This window comes from Leptosomus discolor, chromosome 1 (genome assembly GCF_034619465.1).
Source record: "Leptosomus discolor isolate bLepDis1 chromosome 1, bLepDis1.hap2, whole genome shotgun sequence".
Taxonomy (NCBI): Eukaryota; Metazoa; Chordata; class Aves; order Leptosomiformes; family Leptosomidae; genus Leptosomus; species Leptosomus discolor.
The window spans coordinates 126,132,490-126,154,483 of record NC_141391.1 but is presented as its reverse complement, the minus strand read 5'-3'; the positions used below and the strand labels follow the sequence as shown (position 1 = coordinate 126,154,483).

Genomic DNA, 21,994 nt, shown 5'->3' with positions numbered 1-21,994 from the left:
TTTTACCATGTCAGACAGGATACAGTTGCAGATATTAGAAATTAATGGTCAGGTGAAAGGAAACAACATCTTTGGATTAATAGTAATGATTTTCAGAACACTGAAACTTCCCAAAGCCTAGGGGAGGCAATATGATGTAATAGCTTAAAGAAAATAAGAAAGACAAACAGGCTGACCCACAATTTGAGCTGGCTCAAGAGGTGTGGGAAGAGGAGAAAATAAGGGAGTAGCCAGTATTGGCCTTTTTCTTCTTAAAGGATTAAAGGAGGATAATACATGCTAATCAGTGTAGCTTAATGGAAACTATGTCTGGTCTAATTTGATACTCTTGTTTAAAACTATCAGTATTATCAGCCACCCTTGTAAAAGTAATTTCACTGATACAATGCATTTTTAATTCCTTTTACCATTTGATTGTCACTGCACAATTCATTGCCTTACACCTTCGAAAAATACAACCCCCAAATTCATCATAATGGATAAAAGAGAACTAACTAATTGATGTCAGCTTTGATGATTCCCAGCTCAGTCACAAGGCAAGGGATTTTAAGCAGGTATTTGGGGTATTAATTTTTCGTGTGCAATTTTTTAGCTTTTATTACAGGAAAGAATTAAGTATTAGAAACCTATAAAGGAAAATTCAAATTCAAACACTTAATTCGTTAAACAGAGTTACAGAAAGACTTGTTTAAAGTGTATTTTTGTTTCATCTCCTCAGCCAGTCACATAAGAATACAAGAGGGTCTTCACATCGCTGCATGGGAAGGAGCTTTAGGAATGGAGTTGTAAAGCCCAGTGGGTGGAGACTGAACTCAAACCTGAATCAGTTTCTGTTCTGGTAAAGATGCATGATATTTTCTGTGTGATTCTGTATGAACGTTGAAGACCTAGAGATGAGACAAGCTAACTTGAAAGTGAAGATGGTTTAGGTTTAACAGAATGTGCCAGGTACTTCAGCACCGGTTGCTTCCCATCAGTTCTGGATTGAAGGAAGGAATTGTCCACCTGCCCAGAGATTTCTTTCATTAAATCTAAATTATAGGCATTTTGACATCAACTATCAAAGTCTTAAGCACCAGCAATGGAATAGATCCTGAGCCAGAGATGAAACTGGGACCAGAGAAGAAATGAGACAAATATTATAACTTTTTAATTAAAAATTATTGAAGTAGTTTACCAAGGATTATTCTGAGTTCTTTAAAACAATTAATTAGTAATGAAATACTATTTGACCATGTTATCTAAGATTTTTCTCTTCAAAATCAATGCACACATTGTGATCAAACTTAATTGTTGCTGGATTCTGGATTTTGCGTCCTTTTCATACCTATTTTAAAGCGGCTCATGGGAACAAGTGATTACCTCTGACTGCATCTGCATGGAGTTGATTTAAGTTCAATTTGCTGCCTTGAAACTGTCCCATGATGTCTATAGTCCTTTGCTGTCCAAGTGATCGCTATTGTTTTCAGGTTTAGGCACCAAGCTATTCTGGAGTTTGGTAGGGAGCATTCAGCTATTGGTGGTCTTAAATTTTTTTCCAACCATCTTCCCTATCTCTTCTAGGGTCATGTGGTACTATATAGTTTGGATAGAGTTAACCAAGCTGCCAGTTAGACCATTCTGCTGTTGAACAATATATCTAACCTAGAATTGATCAGGTTTTCTTTTGAAGTCTTTTTGAGGAAATGTTGTCCTTATTTTTATCCAGATCTGGAGTGGAATTATTTTGATTTGTGGTTTTACGTTGTTTTTTTTTTTTTCATTAAAACGTGAACAAAACATTATTGAAAAAGTTGTTGTGATCTTCTATCCATGAAAAAAATAGGTAGGGATTTTTTTTTTTCCAGTGATCCCAGTGTATGGGAAATACACTCAAAAATTTTCTTGTTGTTTTGACAAACCTCTCAGCACTGTCAAAAGCAGGGAAACACTTTCGGTGATATAATTGATATTGGTAATTAGCTTAACAAAAGGTATTTTCCTGTTTCCTATTTAGATAAATGTCAACAGATCCTAATCAAGACTAGTGTAGTAGGATTCTGACTACAGGCAAGTCTTCAGGCTAACCTATTAGATGCCACTAAGAAGACAGTTCATTATCCATTACCTGAGATACTTGAGAGTGTAGTAGGAGCCATCTGAAGCTGACAACATGTTTGGAAAGGTTGCTGACTTACCATTATGAGTGTGCAGTGTATGTAATAGATATGAACCAAATTTAGCTCTTCTAGTCCCCACACCTAATCCCTCAGGATTTTGCTTTCTAACTGCAAATGATTTCTTAAGAGTTGTTGCTTCTCAGTGGGAAATTTCTATCAGTGCCAGCTGTGTGCTGGGCTTCTGTTTTCTGGGAAGGTAGAAAATATGCCCCCCCTTTCTTCCGAACTATGCAAATCAAATATCCTGTAATTGTAAGTAATCTAAGTAATTGTTTTCTGCCTTTGATATCCTGCTGCTTCAGTAGACAATGACACAACCACAGTCTGCAGTAGCACTGAATCTGCTGCTTCTTGGTGCTTTTCTCTCACTGAAGGTGGTGTGGAGGAGGGGAGGGAAAGGTAGTTTAAACAGGGGTTTTTTTTATCTCTATTGGATCCCTGTCAGCAAGGGGAGGAGGAGGTAAAGAGCAATGACCCGAGCATAGCAAATGCTGTTACCCTCTTGCATCACAATTATTTCATTTCTGAGAGGAAGTTAGAAGTGGCAACAGCAATAAAAGCAGCGATTTCTGCCTTGTCTTCCAGAGCAGCATCAACAGGCATCTGTACCATGACGCTCCACTGTATGCGGCTTTTTCTCTTGCTTTTGCTTGGTTCCTGGTGGCCAGACTCAGAGAAGCATGTGGTGGGAGCTGTGAAGGTCAGGGAGCACTATATAGCTGCTCAGATCACTAGCTGGACCTACAAACCGGCATCTGAGGAGAAGTCCAGGTAACAAAGTACAGGATAAGAAGGATGAAACTAGTCCTCTCTTGTGAGGTTTTACATCTCCCATCTCCTGTGGAATTTTAGAGCCCAGGAGGACTTTAGAGCCTGATCTGTTGGCTTCAGAGCAGTATGTGTGACTTCAAACAGCATGACCTGAACTGGAGCCAGTGAAGTATTCGAAGCTCCTTCTTATTTACTTCATTAGTGGATAGAATTATTTTTATGTTTTCAGAGCACTTTTGTAAATATGTTTCAGGGCTTGCTTTTGTCATCTGTATGGATTGATGTTTGTTGTTTGGGGTTTTTTTAATGTAATCGTTTTAGGTATATGGGTTTTGAGCAGTGTTAAGTTGAGCCATGGTTTGATAAGATTTCAGAACTTAAGAATTAGGTGAAGGAATAAATATGTTCCAATTTGGATACTATCACTTTCACTTGAATCGGAGCCTGATGAACTTTGGAACTAGCTATGTTGTTTCTGAGTTGTTCAGTAGTTTTTGCAAAACTTCCATTGTGAGTTCTGCCGAGTAAAGGTTGTAGGATCAAGCATTGCTATAATTCATTAAGCAAAAATACTGATTTAATTTTTTATCAGATAGTATTGCAGAATGGCCAGCCTACATGCATATGCCAATCAAGCATAAAAAATACCTTATTTGTATTACCACTATTATCCTTAGGATTATAAACACTTCAAGTACAATGCTACAGATTAAAAACTTGGATGTAATTTAGAATTCTGTTTAAATTAGGCTTCATTCTTACGCTGTGTTCAGTATAGTCACTAAACACAGTTTTATTTGTTCATGAAGTGGCAGGAAATGGTACAAATTACTTGTTCTCCTACATTGAATGGTATTTGGATACTACTGCGTTTTTTTAATATTAGTAGATGGCTTGTTTTCTTTATTTTTGTTTAGTCTGTGGTATATTTTAAAATATGTATTGCATTTCTGAATGTTATGGAAAGGACATTTCCAGTTCAGATTTAGTTTTCTAACTAATGTTTTTTCCTTACTTAAAACAAAGTTTCTGTGATTTCTAAAACTCCCCTTGGAAGTTTAATACAGCTGGTATAAGCATAATGTTAAACTGGCAAGACAGAAGAAAACAGGATTTAAATGTAGGTATATGAAACCAAATGCCATTTAAGTACTGACCCAGGCATGTGAATTTAATAGTTAGAACTTCATTCTCATTTGCCCTGGATGCATCAATATAAACATCAATTGCTGTTTCATTAAATGTAATGTTGTGGATAGACTGTTTTCATGCAGTAGAGACCCACAAGACTGCCTCAAACCTCATCTGAAATATTCTGGGATTAGCTAGGAGTTTTTCATACGCAATGCCTATTGAGATATCTCACATAAGTATTTAAAGCAAGTCACATCCCAAATGGGTCTAATGAACTTTGTAGAGTTTATAGAAATTTAACTCAAAAAAAAAAAAAAGACACCACAAAGATAGTAAGGAAGAGCTAATGGCTTGGATCCCAAAGGCATTTGAGTATGTAACTTGCTCTGATTTCAGTAGAAGCTGAATGTCTAAATACAGTGTAAGAATTTGATACTTTGCTGCTTTTGGTTCTAAATAATAGAAGAGAGGCTGCAAAGAAAATAGGTTCTTCCTGAACTATTTCCTTAATTTTACTGTCATACAGGCTAGAAAAGGACACTTAATGTCTTCGTAGAGATTTGTTACCGTGTACAAGTGATACTGATACTTCAGAGCAAAGTGAAAATCTATTGTCTGTGCAGGCAGCATTGCTGCTGCCATTCCCAAAAGTTATATAACTAGACCTTCTTGCATAATCTGAGATTTCTGAAGTGTTAGTAAGCTATGTATTTTGTTCCTTCTAGCTATGTGATTGGCGTTGACAAATTTCCTCTTCCACCCCATAGTTTTGAGCATGTTCTATTGAACATGTGACACATTAGGGCAGCGCTTGTCAAGGAAGGTTATGGATTTGTTCCGTCTCCTGAAAGAGTAAAACAAAATTTTATCAGTGACTTAAGAGAGCAATTAATTGAAACGTGAACTGCTTCTGCCTGGCTCTTCTGTTGTGAGAGAGTGTCACAGAGGGATTTACGGATCTCTACAGAAAGAGATCTCCCCCTTATGGACCCTGGATGTCACTGAAGTGAGCTCACTGTGTTATCTCTGCCCAGCCTCTCTATTCCTGAGCAGCAGCCCATCAGCTCCCCACTATCAAATGTGCCTGAAAGGGCATTAAAGAAGCAAGCAGAATTACTGTTGGATCCAGTCATCATGCATACTATAAGAAACCAGTGCATAAACGTGAAACTAAATACAGGCTATTATCCCTCCAGCCCTCTTCTCATTGCTACGTTCATTCCATTATGTGCTGGTTTCCCTCTGCTTTGCCTGTCTTTTAAGAAAACATTGTGTGGTCTACTGACTGACTGATTTATTTATGTAACAAGACTAAGGGCACTTGCACTGTTTCTCAGAAAGCAATTTTCTGGCTTGCTGAGAGATCGTAGTTGTTAGGCAACAGTTTTGTGCTTGCTTGCAAGGGCATTGCTGCTACAGGAGCTTGCTGTTAATGCTGTTCTAGAATCATTGTGGTGAGTCTTAAAGTTCAAGCATTGGACTGAGTAAAGAGAAATTCAGGTTTCTTTCACTGTTTAGATGGATGCTTTCTAGGTTAAGCATGATCAAGACATCTTCCTCAGTATCTTAAATGGACAAAACAAAGACATCTTCATCACAGAATCAGAAGGGCCTGTAGAAATCAGGGGTAAACTGTGCTAGGTACTGCAATTCAGTGTCTAATATGAAACGGTCTAGCTCAGGAACATCATAGGTTCAGTAGAGTAAGAGGGATAGGGGAAGGCACGACAAAGAGTTGGATTGTGTGCCTTGGCTTCAGCAAAATCTGAAAAAATGATTAAATGTAGTTCCAGGATTCATTTTCTGAGATACCAGTTAAAAAGCAATGGTGTGTCTGGGAATCTTGGTCCTTTTAATTTTTTGTAACTCTTTTGGTTTCAGATTGGAACATACAGATCCTGTGTTTAAGAAAATTTCTTACAGAGAATATGAAGTGGATTTTAAAAAAGAAAAGCCAGCAAACGTATTTGCAGGTAAACAGGCAGGAAATGTTCTGAGTACTTTTGTTTGTTGCTTGTTATAAAGACAGTAACAAGCTAAGCAGCTTGGTTTTTGGTGTCCATTGTTTTGCACAGGTGGTGAGGTCTCTACAGTGCCCTAGGCTTTCGAAAGCCATAGGTTGGATTTTCAGAGGCTGGGGCTCAGTGCTATCTGCAAATTCATTGCACAGTACAAAGTTATTCCCTTTGTTTTCAGCATCTGATGAGACTTCCCATACACATTTAGACTTGTATGGCACAGTCACAGTGGTGACACTATAAAATCACATGGAAGGAGCTTAAGGCCTGAGGCTAAATATATTTCTGATAGATCAGTGGAAAGGAAAACAAAAACTATGAGATTGGGTGTGAAAGATGTCCCCTTGCCTCTGCATCTGTTACTGCTTGAAGACACTTTAAATGGGTGGAGACAAGTTCTCATACTTATGCCATACATAGGTGTGATACTTGTGTTCTGATACTTATGCAGATATTGTACTTCTGTAGTCTGCGCTTTATGATGTTAGATGTTCAGATTTAGATTTTAAAGTAAGTGTGTGTGAGGTTGGTAGTAAGAAATTGTTACAAGTTGCTCTGAAAGGTCTAGTGTCTGATCTGATTCCTTCTAGTTTTGTTAGTTCCCCTGTGTTTTCTGAAACTGCTTCTTTCTTTTCAGAGAAAAGGTAGATAGATAAATATAGATTACAAAGGAAGAGGCCAACAAGCCAAAGGTTGTCTTAGCAGGTTTCGATTGCTTATTTTTGCAACATGGGGAGTAGGGATACAAACCCCTCTTGAAACCTTTTGAAGGCTATGCCTCAAGAAAATTGCGACATGGAACTGAGTATTTCTTTAGATAACGTTTTGGGATTGAAAGATCTCTTTGTTTTGTGACTTCTGACATTGAGAGTGCTATTCAAAGAAATGGGCTTGAATGCCTTTCTCTAAACTCTTAAACTATAAAATGTCTGCCTTCCTAAAACAGTTTAAATTGTTTGTGAAGGATTCCTAGAAATTCCCAATGAACCTCAACATGAACCTGTTGATAAATTTTATGTATCTGAAAATAACTTTTTCTCCTGAATCTACCATTTTCATGTGAAGTTTAAGTGCTAGTTGCCAAATATATACCTTGTAACATAACTATGAGATGCAGGTTTTAAATCGCCACATGCCTTTTGTAAATCTTCATTGCAGTAGTATTCCACTCTGTGCCTGTATTAATTTTGCAACTTGTACTTTGAGAGCTTGCATTCCCTAATGGGGGGAGAGAACCCTTCATTTTGCAAAACACACTGTTTTGCTCACATTTTCCTCTCTCTTTGTCTTGAATAACTACAGGACTTCTGGGACCAACTCTGCGTGCTGAAGTGGGAGATACTTTAGTAGTTCACCTTAAGAATATGGCTGACAAGCCAGTCAGTATTCATCCCCAAGGCATAGTTTACAACAAAAATGCAGAAGGTAAACATATATAAAAGCTCTTGTGTTTCATTCATTTACGTGTATGAAGTATGGAGAGGTATCCAGACCAATGTTTAAGGATGTGTGTAACACAAATATCTGTTGATCCTGGATTAAAACTTTATGCCCATTGTTAGCTCCTTTCTTGTGCATCAGTGTAATGCTAGGAATATGAGTGTCATCTGACATGCACAGTCTCCTTACCAGTTGCCTGTGTGCTAATACTGTTTCACAGAATCACAGAGTGGTTGTAGTCAGAAGGCACCTCCGGAGGTCATCTGGTCCAACCCCCATGTAATCGCAAAATATGCTATTTCAGGACATGTAAACTCTTAAATACAGGACTTAAAAAAACTTTTCTAAATTCCTTGCAGTAGTGTACAGCAATGCATTGTTGGTAAAGGCAGCTGACAGAGCCGATCATGTTCTGACACTCAGCTTTTCATGCTCAGCTCTGTAGTGTTTTTTTCCTGGAACCCTCATCAGACTAGCAAAAAGAGATCATAAACTGTGACCAAATTGACAGTTAAATGTCTGCACTAGCACAGAGTGAGTTTGATTGCCCGGGTGCTGAGGCAGAGCTCTGACCTGCAGTTTACAAATTTGTTCAAGGCTTTGTTTGTTGTGTCGGTACAAAGAGAATTTTGGAACCCCACCTCATGGAGTTGAACAGAACACGTTATTGGAAGCGATAGGCAGTTTGACTATCTTATTAATGCACCTTTTGCACCTAGGATTTTGATTCTCTGGCTCGCTTTTGTCATACTGCAAACTTGTTGGATATGGTAGGCATAGAGATGAGCTGTTATTGCCATCTGGGTATGCAGTGCACAAAAGGCTAAGGCAGCAAGGCAGTACTAGCCTGTGCATTGGCTTTATGAGAGACTGTTAGAAAGTTGACAAAGTAGGCAGTATTCTTCCACAGAGTGTCAGTAAGCAGAAGCTGAAGCTTCATGCTATCCTAACCCTAGTCAGCCTGATGAAGAGCCCCACCTTTCAGCAGTGATGACAGTTCTAGGAACTCTTCAATCTGTAAGAAACATGATGGTAGAATAGTGATTCTCCCCTATGGTACTGTCCACAATGTGAGTGGAATCTTGAGTTCTCTTTCAAACTGAAGAAGCAAACCAAGCTTTTGGAACTGATTGCAGGAGGATATTCCAGATGATTTAATTGCTCTTCGTCTTCATGCTGCACCACTGACTCATTTCTTGGCAGGCTCCCTGTATGATGACAGAACATCATCTGCAGAAAAACGAGATGATGCTGTACTTCCGGGCCAGGTCTACACATACGTGTATGATATAACAGAAGATGTTGGTCCAAGAGAAGCTGACCTTCCTTGTCTTACTTATGCGTATTATTCTCACGAGAACATGGCAATGGATTTTAACTCTGGTCTGATTGGAGCACTGCTTATCTGTAAGAAAGGTAATGAAATGCTTTAAGGCTACCATAAGGTAATACAGTTTATTTTCTCAATAAAGTTAAGGTTGTATGATAATGAGAGAAGATACATTATTCCCCTTTTCACATCTTTACATGTAGTGTAAAGTAAATAATTTTCAACATCTTTCTTTTAGATGTTAAAGTTTTTTAAATGCCAGCTTTTGTGCAGATCCATCATATAACTACAGGATGGACAGAGCACGCTATTAATAGATACACTGCCTGTACTGGTTGCATTCTCAGTAGCTTAACTGCTAAATATATGACCTCAAATTTCCTGTCTTAGAATAAGTATTTTTTTAGTGTTTCATTCAAAATCGTTCAGACATTCCAGAGAATAAAGCAGGAAATAGTTGTTTTACTAATGCCTTTTAAAGGCTGTCTGATCAAGAGGCTGTAGCACTCTCTACCTTCTGTAACATGGGTTTGAAACTGCAGAGCAGTGTGTCTTTTGCTAATCATTTGAAAGTATAGCCCAATTTGAACAAATTATAAGTCTTCAAAAATTGATTTGCGTGTGAACAGGGACTTGAGATTTTAGCAGTTTAAGTCAGTGAGTTCCATCTCCACTGATACAACCTCGTGTCTTGTAGGACTTGTAAATAACTGCTAGGTACATACCACTGCCTTGAGGGAAGTTTAGCACTCTATAAGCTGCTTAAATTACTTGCTCTTCTTTAAATCCTAATTTTTTCCAAGTTAAATATCCTCCTTTTAGTGAAAGCTCTGTGAGTTTAACGTGATCCTCTTTCCCTGCACTTTGAGTCAAATATTTTGTATAGACTTCAGACTGCATGAACTTGCACCTTGAATCTTTCCTGAAAGTAAACATAAAACTAGTTCAGTGTGGGTTGTGCAAGGGCGCTCTTTTCACTGATAGATACCCATTTAGTTGCGGAACACACGTACTCATGTCACCTCAAAGGATTGGCATTAGTATTATTACTTATGTTCCTCTGGAAGTTTTTTGAGAATTAGTGCTTTTAGTATTATCTAGGACTTGCTACTTTCCTAATTTTCTTGTGTTTTCTTTCTCTGTGCTTGTGTGTGCACGTATGTGTGCATTTTATGGCATACTGGTGGAGTTAATCTGGACAAATTCTTTGGAATTACCTTCTTTCTAGATGGTTTCTTATAACCATTCTAATTCATCAGTATTTGTCAAAGTCTTTTGTATGTAAAGGTTGTTTGCTGAGTGGTTAGGTTTATACTTTTTAAAGGACCCGATGACCTCAATATAGAGCTTGAAAAGGCAGCGTTCACACTGCAGGTGACTGCCATCGTTCTTCTGCTTGCCTCACTGTCTCAAAAGAGAGGCCAGCATCTGTGAACAGAAGACCGTTTGGTGCTTCCATTCATTAAGGCAATATCTACAATGCATTGCCAGAATTGTCTGAGCCAATTCACTGCATGTTGTTTATATTCCTCTGGAATATTACAGACTTTTGATTTCATGGTTATCCAACCCAAAAGTACTTTCAGAAATAAAATCACTTTATGAGAATTCTTAAGGTCTTATTATGGTCAGGCTTAGCCGGAACATGCTAACTGGTGAAGCAAGCTCATTAAATACACATTAATGCCACTACATTGATGTGAAAACTGCTTTACTTTTGTTTCAAATTAAGACCTGTTTTTTCTTCTTCATAGGAAGCCTAAATGAGGATGGGTCACAGAAACTTTTCGACAAGGAGTATGTACTGATGTTTGGCGTGTTTGATGAAAACAAGAGTTGGCAAAGAACAGCATCACTCAAGTACACAATTAATGGCTATGCTGATGGAACGTTACCAGGTACTGTTCACGCTTATGCAAAATGAAATTAACGTTGATGAAGATTGAATATTACCTTTGTTTGCTTTTTTTATACGTTCCTAAGTGGAGGAATAGGATGCAGCCTTTTTTAGGACATGTCTGTGAGCATCTAAATTCTAGAAGAGAAACTATGCTGCTGTAAGGAAGTCATGCTGTACTGCTGATAAGAACAACAAAATTACTTCTAAGAAGAGTTCTGTTTGAAGAACAGGCTTATTAACTTTAAAAAAAAAAAAAAGCAATACCTCATTTTTTTACGCAGCTGATGGGAGAAAGTGATGTGGTTAAGTGAACTGCTGATTTTACAGCATATAGAACGTGCTAGATGAAGTACTTCCTGGAATTGGAAAGTCATTTACTATTAAATTAGACAATTAAATGGGAAGATTAGGAATGTGGTAATGGGGCTCATCTGTTGCTAATGTTTGCCCCTGGCTCTCCTAAGGAACTACTTTCATATCTCTGTCCAGTCCGTTGGGTAAATACAAAAGACTGTCCTACATGTGAATTTTTTAAACAAATATTGCATAGGGTAGTTACTGTCACTAGATACAACTTCATTCTTTCTCTTGGATCTTTGCTCTCTTTCTCTTGTTTTTGCTCTCATCTCTTTTTCCAAACAAGGACAGATCAGCTTTCCAAAAGAAGCTACTGGTTTTCTTCCTGCTTCCTCAGCTCACTGTAAGTCAGATTGTCGCTTGTGTTTTGAGATTTAAACCCCTGTCTTCCACTGACATACACAGTTTTGGTATCTGTTCCATTTACAAGCTTCTGGAACTTCCTCTTGTTGCAAACACTGATCACAGGAGTCTGAGATTTTTTTTTTTAATGTTTTGAGCGAAGACTCAACTTCAGACCTAGTGTGCATAGGGAACTTGCATAATTTGCTTGTATTCTGAACCCCACTCTAATTTCTCTTTCAGATTTAGAGGCTTGTGCATATGACAACATTAGCTGGCATTTGATAGGAATGAGTTCCAAGCCAGAAATTTTCTCCATTCATATCAACGGCCAGTCCATGGAGCAGACACATCGCCGAGTTTCTACTGTAAACCTAGTGGGAGGAGCATCAACCACAGTAAACATGACAGTGACTGAGGAAGGAAGGTGGCTGATATCTTCTCTTGTCCAAAAGCACCTGCAAGGCAAGGAAACATCTATGTATTAGGCAACTGTAGAGTTGTCCTTCTCTTCTTTATCCCAAATGGCTTCTACTGTTTTGCAGTGGTACAGTTGCTGTGTTTCAGAGGGTTGTTGTTTCACTGAGAAACCACTGGAGAACAGGGCATTCTGTTGGGATGAGAATTGCGCGATGAACTAAAAGGCATTCTTACCTGCAGGTTTACTGCTGTGTCAGATCACAGTGCAACAGTGAATGAGTACTCCAACATCTAAGTCTCTCTGAGCTGTTCAGATAAGGACTGTTATAAAATGAGTAAGGAACTGCATGTTTCCTGAGAAACTGAGCACTTTCAGCTAAGGATCACTCAATCTGATGAAAGTATTTGCTGTTTGTCATTTGAAATTGTGTATCTCTCTCTCAGCAGTGATCAGAATTCTGTTTTAAAGAATGAGAGAAATGTCTCTCTTACAAGAGCTAGAAGACATGTTTTGGAAAAAATAGCTTTCTATCTGTTCAGCTGGTATTTTCAAAGAGGGCTAGTTGAGAGAGCTTCTGTATTCCATTTGATTAGTATGGGCTCCTTGAAAGGGTCCCAGCCTGTATATAATCTACATGGATGCAGCCTTTTCAAGCCTGAAAAGATGGCAATCAGATGAACATAAGCTTGCTGGCAGCCTTAGCTAAAGAGATGAGAAATGCTGTTGAAGTGGTAAGGGTTCATAAAATGGAAAATCACTATGGTACTCTTTCTTCTCAATTAGCTGGAATGCACGGTTACCTCACAATAAGAGACTGTGGGGATAAAGAGGTGAAGAAGAGTCGTCTCTCCTATAAAGAACGTCTTATGGTCAAAAGCTGGGAATATTTCATTGCTGCAGAAGAAGTTACTTGGGATTATGCCCCAACTATTCCAGACAGCCTTGATAGGTAAGGTAATACTTTGTCAGCGTAATATGGAATGTTAACTTGAAATCACAGAATAACTCAGGTTGGAGAGGACCTCTGGGGATCCAACGGCAAAGTTGGGTCCAGTTGCACAGGGCCTTATCCAATTGAGTTTTCATTGTCTCCAAGGATGGGGACTCCTTAATTTCTCTGGGCACCTTTGCAACCTCACAGTGAAAAACTTTTTCCTTATATCTAGTCAGGCTTTCTCATGTTGTGCCTTGTGTCTATCGTATCTCGTCTCTTCAGTACTCAACTCTGAGAAGAGTCTGGTTCTGTTTCCTCTATAATCTCCCATTTGACAGTTGATGATAAAAATATGATGCTTCCTCAGCCATGTATTTGCGTGACTGAATAAACCGAGATTTTACTTCTATGTCATGTGCTCTAGCTCCCTAATCACTGTGGTTGCCCTCCACTGGACTCTTAGCAGTGTGTTAATGACTTTCTTTGCTGAGGAACCCAAAGGTGGACACCTTGTTTTGCCTCTAACGGGGAGCCCAAAATGTGAAGATGACTTAGGAAATGCCTGAAGTAGGATTTAAGCCTATTTTCTAAATTACTTTTCAATGTGAATTCTACTAAAATAAACAATCCTGAAGAGGAATGGAGAGGGAGGGACGGAATATTTCTAAGAATAAAAGTTTTTAGAAGTTCAGCACAATAAAGTGTTTAGAGAATGGGAGAGAGGTGTCTCTATGAATGACCTTTGAGTGGCACCAATGTAGATGTAGTAAAAGTCATAAGTAAGCATATTGGGCTATTTTGTTGAACTTCAGGTAAACAGAAGGAATTCTGTAATGTACATGAGGTCATAGTACACAATGTTGACAGTGCATTGTAAGGTTAAATTTGCAACCTGTCAGTTCCCCGCTGCTACAGTACTGGTGACTGTACAGGCTGATGTTCCTAAGAACCTTTAAGGATTTAAGCAGAACAAGACAAATTCCTTACCCTGTCTGGGGTTGTAATTTCATGTACCTCCTTAGAATATAGTGTTCACATAACTCTTTAAGTATTCCTCCTTCTTTGGTATGATTTGCTTCCCTCCTTATTTCCTCTTGGTCTGCATGGAGCAAACTTGTGTATCTTTTCCTGCTAGTTACATGGCATTACTTAAACCACCTCAGTGCTCTGATTTTTACCCCCTTTGTTCAAAATTACAGAGTTAATCCATGTTCAGTGACCCTTTTTGAAGCACAAGTGACCAGGACAAACACGTTACTCTGAGTTACTTCCCAGTATTTATCCTAGTTTTGCTCTCAGCATTAACAATTTTAATGTTTTTAAACTTGAGTGTAACATTACTTGTTGTATGGTGCTTGACTGGGATTAAGGTTATCTGTTCCTGTCTCTCCTAGAGTCTTTGCTACTGTAAGCAAATTGTTTGTTTTTTCTATCCTCAACTATGCCTTTGTAAAAGGAGAACAGTGATTTCTGCTATCCTATCTTGAAAATGTACATACTGATTTTCTTTGTTTCTTTCTTGCACGTGTTAAATTAAATGTAAACTCTGATACTAATTAGTCATGTGCGATACTGAAACACAAATGATGTTCCAAGCTTCTTACCTAATTTAGGTTAGAATTTGGCGTGAAGAGCATTAAGTTAGTTTAGGGTTTGGATTTTTTCTTCAAGCAGTGAGGTTTCTACCAGTTGCTTGAATACTAATTCTGTATTCTAATAGATGTCACTATTCTATTTGTTCACTTGTCTTTTCTGTTATTTTTAAGACACTATAAAGCACAGCACTTGGACAACTTCTCAAATCTCATCGGTAAAAAGTATAAAAAGGCTGTCTTTAGGCAGTATACCGATGCCAGCTTCACTAAACGTCTGGAAAGTCCTCGTCCCAAGGAAACTGGAATCTTGGGCCCTATTATCAGAGCTCAACTGAATGACAAAGTCAAAGTAAGTAACATAAATTCAGAAATTATTTATACTATAGATAATTTTCTGTTGGGCAGAGATACAAAAGAACTAGTTTGATTTGGGTATTTTTTGTCAAAAAATACAATGTTGTCCCTATTTAAAAATATGATCACAAGTGACAGCGTTTAGCTTAAACTTTTCAGCATTTTCTTTACATAAGTACACTTCATTGAAACTCATTGTAAAATATATTTATATGTTGACACTGGTCCAAAATGGAAAAAAGCTAGACCCAAGTGGACTTTCGGGGGCTCTTGGATGTGAGGCCAAACTTTGTGAGCCCCTCATTCCTTATGTTGTTATTTTTTCTGGCTGCTTTAGACAATGGTACTCAGTTTTCATAGTTAAATGTTCTTTCATGGAGTTATGAAATGAAAATACAAAGCATTTGTATTACAAGCTTGTGCTGCTGATATATCCACTTGTCCTTCTGTTGTCACTTAATTCTGTATCACAAAGTTTCATGACCTTTAATTGCCACTGTGACTCTGACTCTGAATTCGAATTTAGCATGTTGTTTTTTTTTTTTTCTTTCTGGTTTCATCAAGAACAGGCAGGACATTTTGCCTTTTCCTCCCATATCCCCTTTGGGTCTTGGAATCTGGGAGAAGATTTGGTTTTAAATCTATTTAAATTTGTTTTCTCCCATATTGAAGGTTCTTAAGAACTTTAGTCAATAACTTCATATTCCCTGAGGTAGTCTGTGCCTAGAAGCTGGAGGAACAAAGGTTCTTTTTAGATTTTCCAGAAACCAGGTGTAAGAAGCTGAAGTTCACTCAATGGGCTCTACAGATCCCAGCAGCAGGGTACCAGCAGCATTTAGCTATGCGTTTGTATTGTCAGACAATACTTAAGACATCCCTTTGTCTTTCCAGCACTTCCTGGGCTGAAATGAGGCAAATTCTACTGTAGTTGAAACTTCATTATATATTCAGACAAGGATTTGGTGAATACAAATTATTTATTTTTATTTACCTATCAATATAGGTTGTATTCAAAAATAAGGCCAGTCGACCCTACAGCATTTACTTCCATGGAGTGACACTTTCAAAGACTGCAGAAGGAGCTGATTATCCTCTGGATCCCACAAGTAAGAAATTTGTGAATTACATTTTGCATACAGCTAACTGTTGTGGAGGCTTCATTGTTTTGAAGGAGACACTGTGGCTAGGAATGTGCGTGACTGGGGGACCTCAATTCTGTGTTCTGCCTCTGCTGACCTGTTGTGTTGCCTTATAGAGAAACCAAGGTATTGTCTGCAAAGCATAGACAAATACCCTGTTTTGGTGTCTTAGTTTTCTGTTCTCGTTTGTGATTTTGGAGAGACACAAAAGTTCACACTGAACTTCAGTTATCTCGGAGGTTGCTTGAAATGGCATAACTGCACCAATTTTATTAAAAGGTGCAGCCTGATGTTATATAAAGATCTGGCTCTAAGTTTGTATCATTGCTGTTCTTCTTTTTAATTTTTCCTTAGGCAATGCCACCCAGAGTAGAGGAATTGAACCAGGGAAGACATACACTTATGAATGGAAAATTTCTAAAACGGACCAACCAACTGCACAGGATGCGCAATGTATTACAAGGCTATATCATAGTGCTGTAGATATTGAGAGAGATATAGCCTCTGGACTGATTGGCCCGCTTCTGATTTGTAAGAGTGAAGCATTGACACAGAAGGGTGTTCAGGTAACATGTTTAGCAACTTCTTTGAGGTAGATTTTGCTCAAAAAATACTATTTGATCTACAGTGAATTTGGTTTTGCTCCCCTTGGAGAACTGTCCTGTAGAGAGCAATTAAACCAATAGGCTCCTGAAGAAACGCTTGAAGAAACAGTCCTCTAACTGTCCACAGCAGTAGAGAAATTACGTTCTGATTTTCTTAGCAAGAGAAGCATTTCAACAAAAGGTCAACCTGACTTGAAAGTCTCTTTCTAAACTCGATAATGAACTTTCCTGCTGCTATTATACCTTCACACTCTGAAGACATTCAGATCTGAGCTGATTCCTTTCTGTAACAGATATCTCAACAGGGTCTGACAATCTCAGGCATAACTAAATCCAGAACAACCCAAACAGCACGGGAGAGTTCTGAGAGTGGTTCTCTTTGCCATCCGTTGAAATCTTTCTTGGCAAAGACTTGAGCATTGCTTGTAAGAAAGATGTCAAAAGCTTGTGCTTAGGTCAAACCAGGAAGCTGATCCTTTTACAGAGGGCCCAGTCATATACTATCTAGTATCAGCAGTGCTAGTGGCTTGCTCAGTGCTCCACCACAGGTTGGTTGCAGTAGTAGGATGTCACCTTGAAGTCTTGACCCTCTACTCCCTTTCACTTAGCACTTGGATCACACTTACACAACTCTGAAGCTTATATTCTTTATATAGTAAGAAAGAAAGATAGTAGGATTGAGTCCTTAATATGTCTCTGCTCATAAAATGTAATTGCTGTGTTGATTGTCTTTCAGAAAAAGGCAGATGGGGAGCAGCAGGCAGTGTTTGCTGTGTTCGATGAGAACAAGAGCTGGTACATAGAGGATAACATCAAGGACTACTGCAGCCACCCTGCCAGTGTTAAAAGGGATGACCCCAAGTTCTATAACTCAAACATAATGCACAGTGAGTGGGATATGAAGCTGAATGTTAGGAAAGCTCATGTGAACTGGAGCATTCGGTGATTACTTGCTTTCAGTGCAACCAGAGAATTCTCCAGAGACTCAGTGAATTTCTAACCATGCCAGGTGGCACCGACAGAAATGTGCAGTGTTTTAGGGACCAGTCTGGCTCTGGACCCTGAAGCAAAGGCAAGGGTTATTTAAGTTCGATGCAGCACCCTGCTGCCTTAAAGATACTATTTCCAGAGCTGGAACCTCCACCAAGGCTACGGTGGTTTCAGCCCTGTGCCAGTCTCTTTCCAGGTGCAAATGTGAGTCCAGTTCAGTGGACTGACATCAAAGAACGAGAGGTTTTAAGAGTCTTACTCTGAAAATATTGAGACCACTTTAATTTGCTTTTGTTTTAGCAATAAATGGCTATGTGTCTGACAGCAGTGAAATCCTTGGATTTTGCCAAGATAATGTGATTCAGTGGCACTTCTCCAGTATTGGCACCTATGATGAGATTGTCTCTGTTCGCCTTTCTGGGCACTCCTTTCTGTATCAAGGGAAATATGAAGATGTCTTGAACCTTTTCCCAATGAGTGGAGAATCGGTCACAGTGGAAATGGACAATGTTGGTAAGTGGTAAAACTACAGTGTTTGACAGCTCTTCTAAGATGTTTTTTAATCTCCAGTCCAGAAGACTTACCTGAATAGGAAAGAAAGCTTTTCAGATAAACACGGTGCTGAAAAATGTTGAATCACTCCCCAGTGAACTGATGTGTATGGAGTTTTGTTGGCTACACAGGCTTAACACATAGCGTAATTTTATGCTATACTGAGGCTCTTTTTGTTGTTTTTTGTTTGGGTTGGGTTTTTTTACTTCACAAATAGTATTGGAGTCCGCAGTGATCATCTTAAGGCAATTCTAAGATTGTCCTTGGAAACAATCCAGTATAAACTCACTGTATGATTCCCAGCTCTGCCACATACTTGTCCATCCTGAGTTAGCTAAAATAGGGCAACATTGTCAAATTATGTTTGACATTATTGGGAAAAGTGGCTACTCCTTAGCTTAGGCTTGTGGTCGTTTAACAGCAGTAAAGTCTGCCTGACTGAATCAGATCACTGGTCCATCAGTATACATCTCAATTTCTAACTAGGATTAGATACCTATCTTGAATTATAATACTTATCTTGAATATTAATACCATGTCTTGAAAAGGTGACACTAGAACTCATGTAGTGCACACTCATGGAATTATCTGCAAAAGACTCTTCCTCATTGAAAGCTGTGAGTGTTCAGTGATCATCCTAAAATCCCCCAAGGTTTAGGAATACTTATCCTATTTAAAATACCAATTTTTTTAATATCTATTTAAATATAAACAAATTCATTGTCTTCAAAGCTTGGTATTGGTGATTGCACAGCATCAAGACCTTGTAAGTTTAAAATGTATGTGGCTTTTATTGTTCAAGACAGTGTGATCATTAAAACTCCGTCAGACTTTATGGAAATCTCCCCAGTAATGAAATTGCACTTTTGCTTGATTTTTGGTATGTGGTCTGTTCTTTCCATCTAAGGCACGTTTTCTTTTGTAAATTTGCTGCTGTTAGAAATCAGGAAAGCTGCACAGGTCACTTCAAATTCTGATAAATACAGAAAAAAATGTATGTGGCTGGTTTTCTAAAGCTCTGTTAATTCTGACTGTTCTGTAATCTCTGCTAGTTCCAAAAGCAAGCTGTAACAAGCAAAAAACTTGATTTGATGCTGTTTAAGGAAACAGATTGTATTGTGTCTCTGCAGATCCTAATTTCAAACGGAGAACTTCTGACTAGGTTTTGGAGGAATTATTAAAACCTTTAAGTTAATTGAAGATGCTTCAGATTGGCAGCTTAATGTTTTGTGTCCAGATTGGAAATTCAAATTACTTTATTCTTTTAAAGCTGACCCTTTATGCATTCAAAAGCTTTTAAAGTTCTGCGAGCGTCAGATGTTTGTCAGCATTGCCTCAGAACATATCTGTGTGGCAATACATACAACACTAAGGACAGAACAAAATTAAAACTTGATCTCAAAAGATCGCAGTCTTAGATCCAGATCTAGACAGAGGATCCTTTATATTGTTTGAGGTTTTTTCTTTTATATTGTTTGGTTTTTTTTACAGGTTGTGTTTGGGCTTGGGTCCTAGGTGTAGCTTAATCCGTGGAGAAGAACTCCAGCTCTTAGATGTATTTATTTATATGTGCTGTTATTATTTTCATTTATTAATTATTTGTCATTGCATTGAGAGCTCATGGAAATGCCAGATGAGGATTAGCACTCTGCAATAGCAGGTGCTGTAGAAACAAACCTAGCCACTTGCCCTGACCGTTTACATGATTGGCAATGTCCACTCTCGTAACTACTGCATATCAGAAAAACACTTATTTCAATTGCAGGTACTTGGCTCCTAGCATCCTGGGGTACCCCAGAGATGAGTTATGGCATGAGGCTGAGATTCCGAGACGCCAGATGTGACTATGAGGAAGATTACACATTTGATGTTGTGGATTTCACTTACACTAAGACTGATAAAAAGGCTGTTTCTGCCTCAGTTGAAGATGATGTGCCAGAAGATCAGGAGGATTTGGATTATCAGAATTACCTGGCTTCTTTTTACTCCATCCGGAGCTTAAGGAAGGCAACAGGTGATGAAGAAAAACAAAACCTTACAGCACTGGCCTGGGAACAGTATGAAGGCACTGATGCTATGAATTCTGAGGTGGCAGCTGTCTCTGGTCTGAGAGCTATAAATAGGAGTGAATCCACAAACACCTCTGTGTTCTTAGAAACTCATGTCACTCCTCTTCAGCCCATTGAGGCTGAAACATTCCAGTCAAATCACACATCACTCACAGCAGAAGAGGACTTATTTTTAGCTAGCACAAGTGATGGGAAGGCTAACTTGGTATTTGAGAACAGAAGCCAAAGCAATTATGAAATAGATCACAGTAACATGTCTGCAGGTGAACATTTGCTGAGCAATGGGGAAAGCCAATTGGATGTTGCAAGAGAGCTTCCAACTGATGGAAAGGACAGTAATTTTTTTTCAGAAAAGCATCAAGAGGAAAGCCCAGGAAGAGGAAATTATAATGTTAACAGTAAAAGGAAAAGGCGAAACTCACTGGCCACTAAGTTTTACGCCGTCCAAAAGATGAAGACCCTTCTAAATCATGTACGACATAAAAATGTCTCCTTTTTTGACAACACAAGTGCAGCTCATTCTGTGCATCATTCAGAGAACACATCCGATACAGACATGGTGGGAACTGGTCAGCTCCCAAATGATTACGATGATGAACTGGAAGAGGAGGAAACCAAGATGGAAAATGCCATGCGTGCAGTTAACTTGACGCTTGCTTTGGACCTCATGGTAGGAGATGGGTCTAATGCATCCAGCCTCTCTGAACCCAAGCTATCCAAAGATGAACAAGCAAACGCTTTTTCTTTAGATCGTACATTAGGCAATATAAGTCCTAATTCCAGCCCTGCGCTAGTGAAGAACTTAGTAGAAGCATCATTACCCAGGGCTGGGAAATACTCATCTAAAATGACAAACGAGGAATGGAATTTGGTGTCTGCAAAGGAGAGTCTGGGGTTGGAGGCAAATTTAGACAAATCTGTTAGTGGTAAGTTAAATCATCATGGCAGAAATGGTACAGCATTCATAAATAAGATGCACATGAAGAAATATCGAGGGTTCTTATATCTAATGGGAGAAAACCAGAAAGGGAGCATGCACCCAACTCTGAAAGGAAAGGAGAGGATCAAGAATGGTACTTTGAGTACCATCAAGATCCGAAGGAAAAAAAAGGAATATCCAAAAATGGCTCACTTGCTGAGCCCAAGGAGTAAAAAGCCCCAAAATATCATCAATTCTATGGCAGGGTTTGGCCGTACGTTGTTGCCAGGTGAGACAAACTACACGACACTGCCATGTTGCACTAACACCACAGGGGCACCCGGTGAGGCCAACCATACAGCGGATCTGAGTAGAGCCAGGCGTGGAGAGTTGCTAAATGACACGCTTACCCCACGGCAGTTTAAGCCATCGATCGTGATTGGGCTTCCCCAAGAAAATGGAGACTATGAGTATTTTACGGAAGGATCTTACGATGAAGAAACATCAGGTGGTGAATATGAATACCATTATGTGAACTTCGATGACCCATACATGACAGATCCAAAAGTGAATATCAATGAACAACGTAACCCAGACAACATTGCTGAACATTACCTGCGTAGCAAAGGGAATGAGAGAAGATACTACATTGCAGCTGAAGAGGTCTGCTGGAACTATGAAGGACATAAAAAAAGGTTGGGCGACATAATTTGCTTTCATTTTGCACACCATCCTGATACATGCTAGCAGAATGCTGATTCATATGCTGGTAAATTTAAGAGCATCTGAAATGTGCAATGTGATTTCCAACACTTCAGTTGCAGAACCTTAAGAATTTTCCATGGGATGCTGGGACTCCCCAAGGTTATACTTGAATGACCTGTTTTACTTCCTCCTTGAGTTCTTGGATTCTGTAGTAGAGACAGGATAGTGACCTCTTTGTACAAAGTCTTCCCAGGAATTTA

At 38.8% G+C, this 21,994-nt stretch overlaps 1 protein-coding gene across 1 annotated transcript in view; it reads left to right on the top strand.

The window, feature by feature from the left end:
- Positions 1 to 2,769: 2,769 nt before the first annotated feature.
- F5 (coagulation factor V) overlaps positions 2,770 to 21,994 on the top strand; it is a 33,526-nt gene continuing 14,301 nt past the window's right edge. The window contains exons 1-13 of the mRNA XM_009957583.2: positions 2,770 to 2,930; positions 5,946 to 6,037; positions 7,385 to 7,507; positions 8,726 to 8,938; positions 10,607 to 10,750; positions 11,695 to 11,916; positions 12,656 to 12,821; positions 14,573 to 14,750; positions 15,759 to 15,861; positions 16,249 to 16,460; positions 17,236 to 17,386; positions 17,790 to 18,002; positions 19,807 to 21,724. Of these exons, the coding sequence (XP_009955885.2) occupies positions 2,770 to 2,930; positions 5,946 to 6,037; positions 7,385 to 7,507; positions 8,726 to 8,938; positions 10,607 to 10,750; positions 11,695 to 11,916; positions 12,656 to 12,821; positions 14,573 to 14,750; positions 15,759 to 15,861; positions 16,249 to 16,460; positions 17,236 to 17,386; positions 17,790 to 18,002; positions 19,807 to 21,724 (3,896 nt within the window). The remainder of the gene's footprint in view (positions 2,931 to 5,945; positions 6,038 to 7,384; positions 7,508 to 8,725; positions 8,939 to 10,606; positions 10,751 to 11,694; positions 11,917 to 12,655; positions 12,822 to 14,572; positions 14,751 to 15,758; positions 15,862 to 16,248; positions 16,461 to 17,235; positions 17,387 to 17,789; positions 18,003 to 19,806; positions 21,725 to 21,994) is intronic.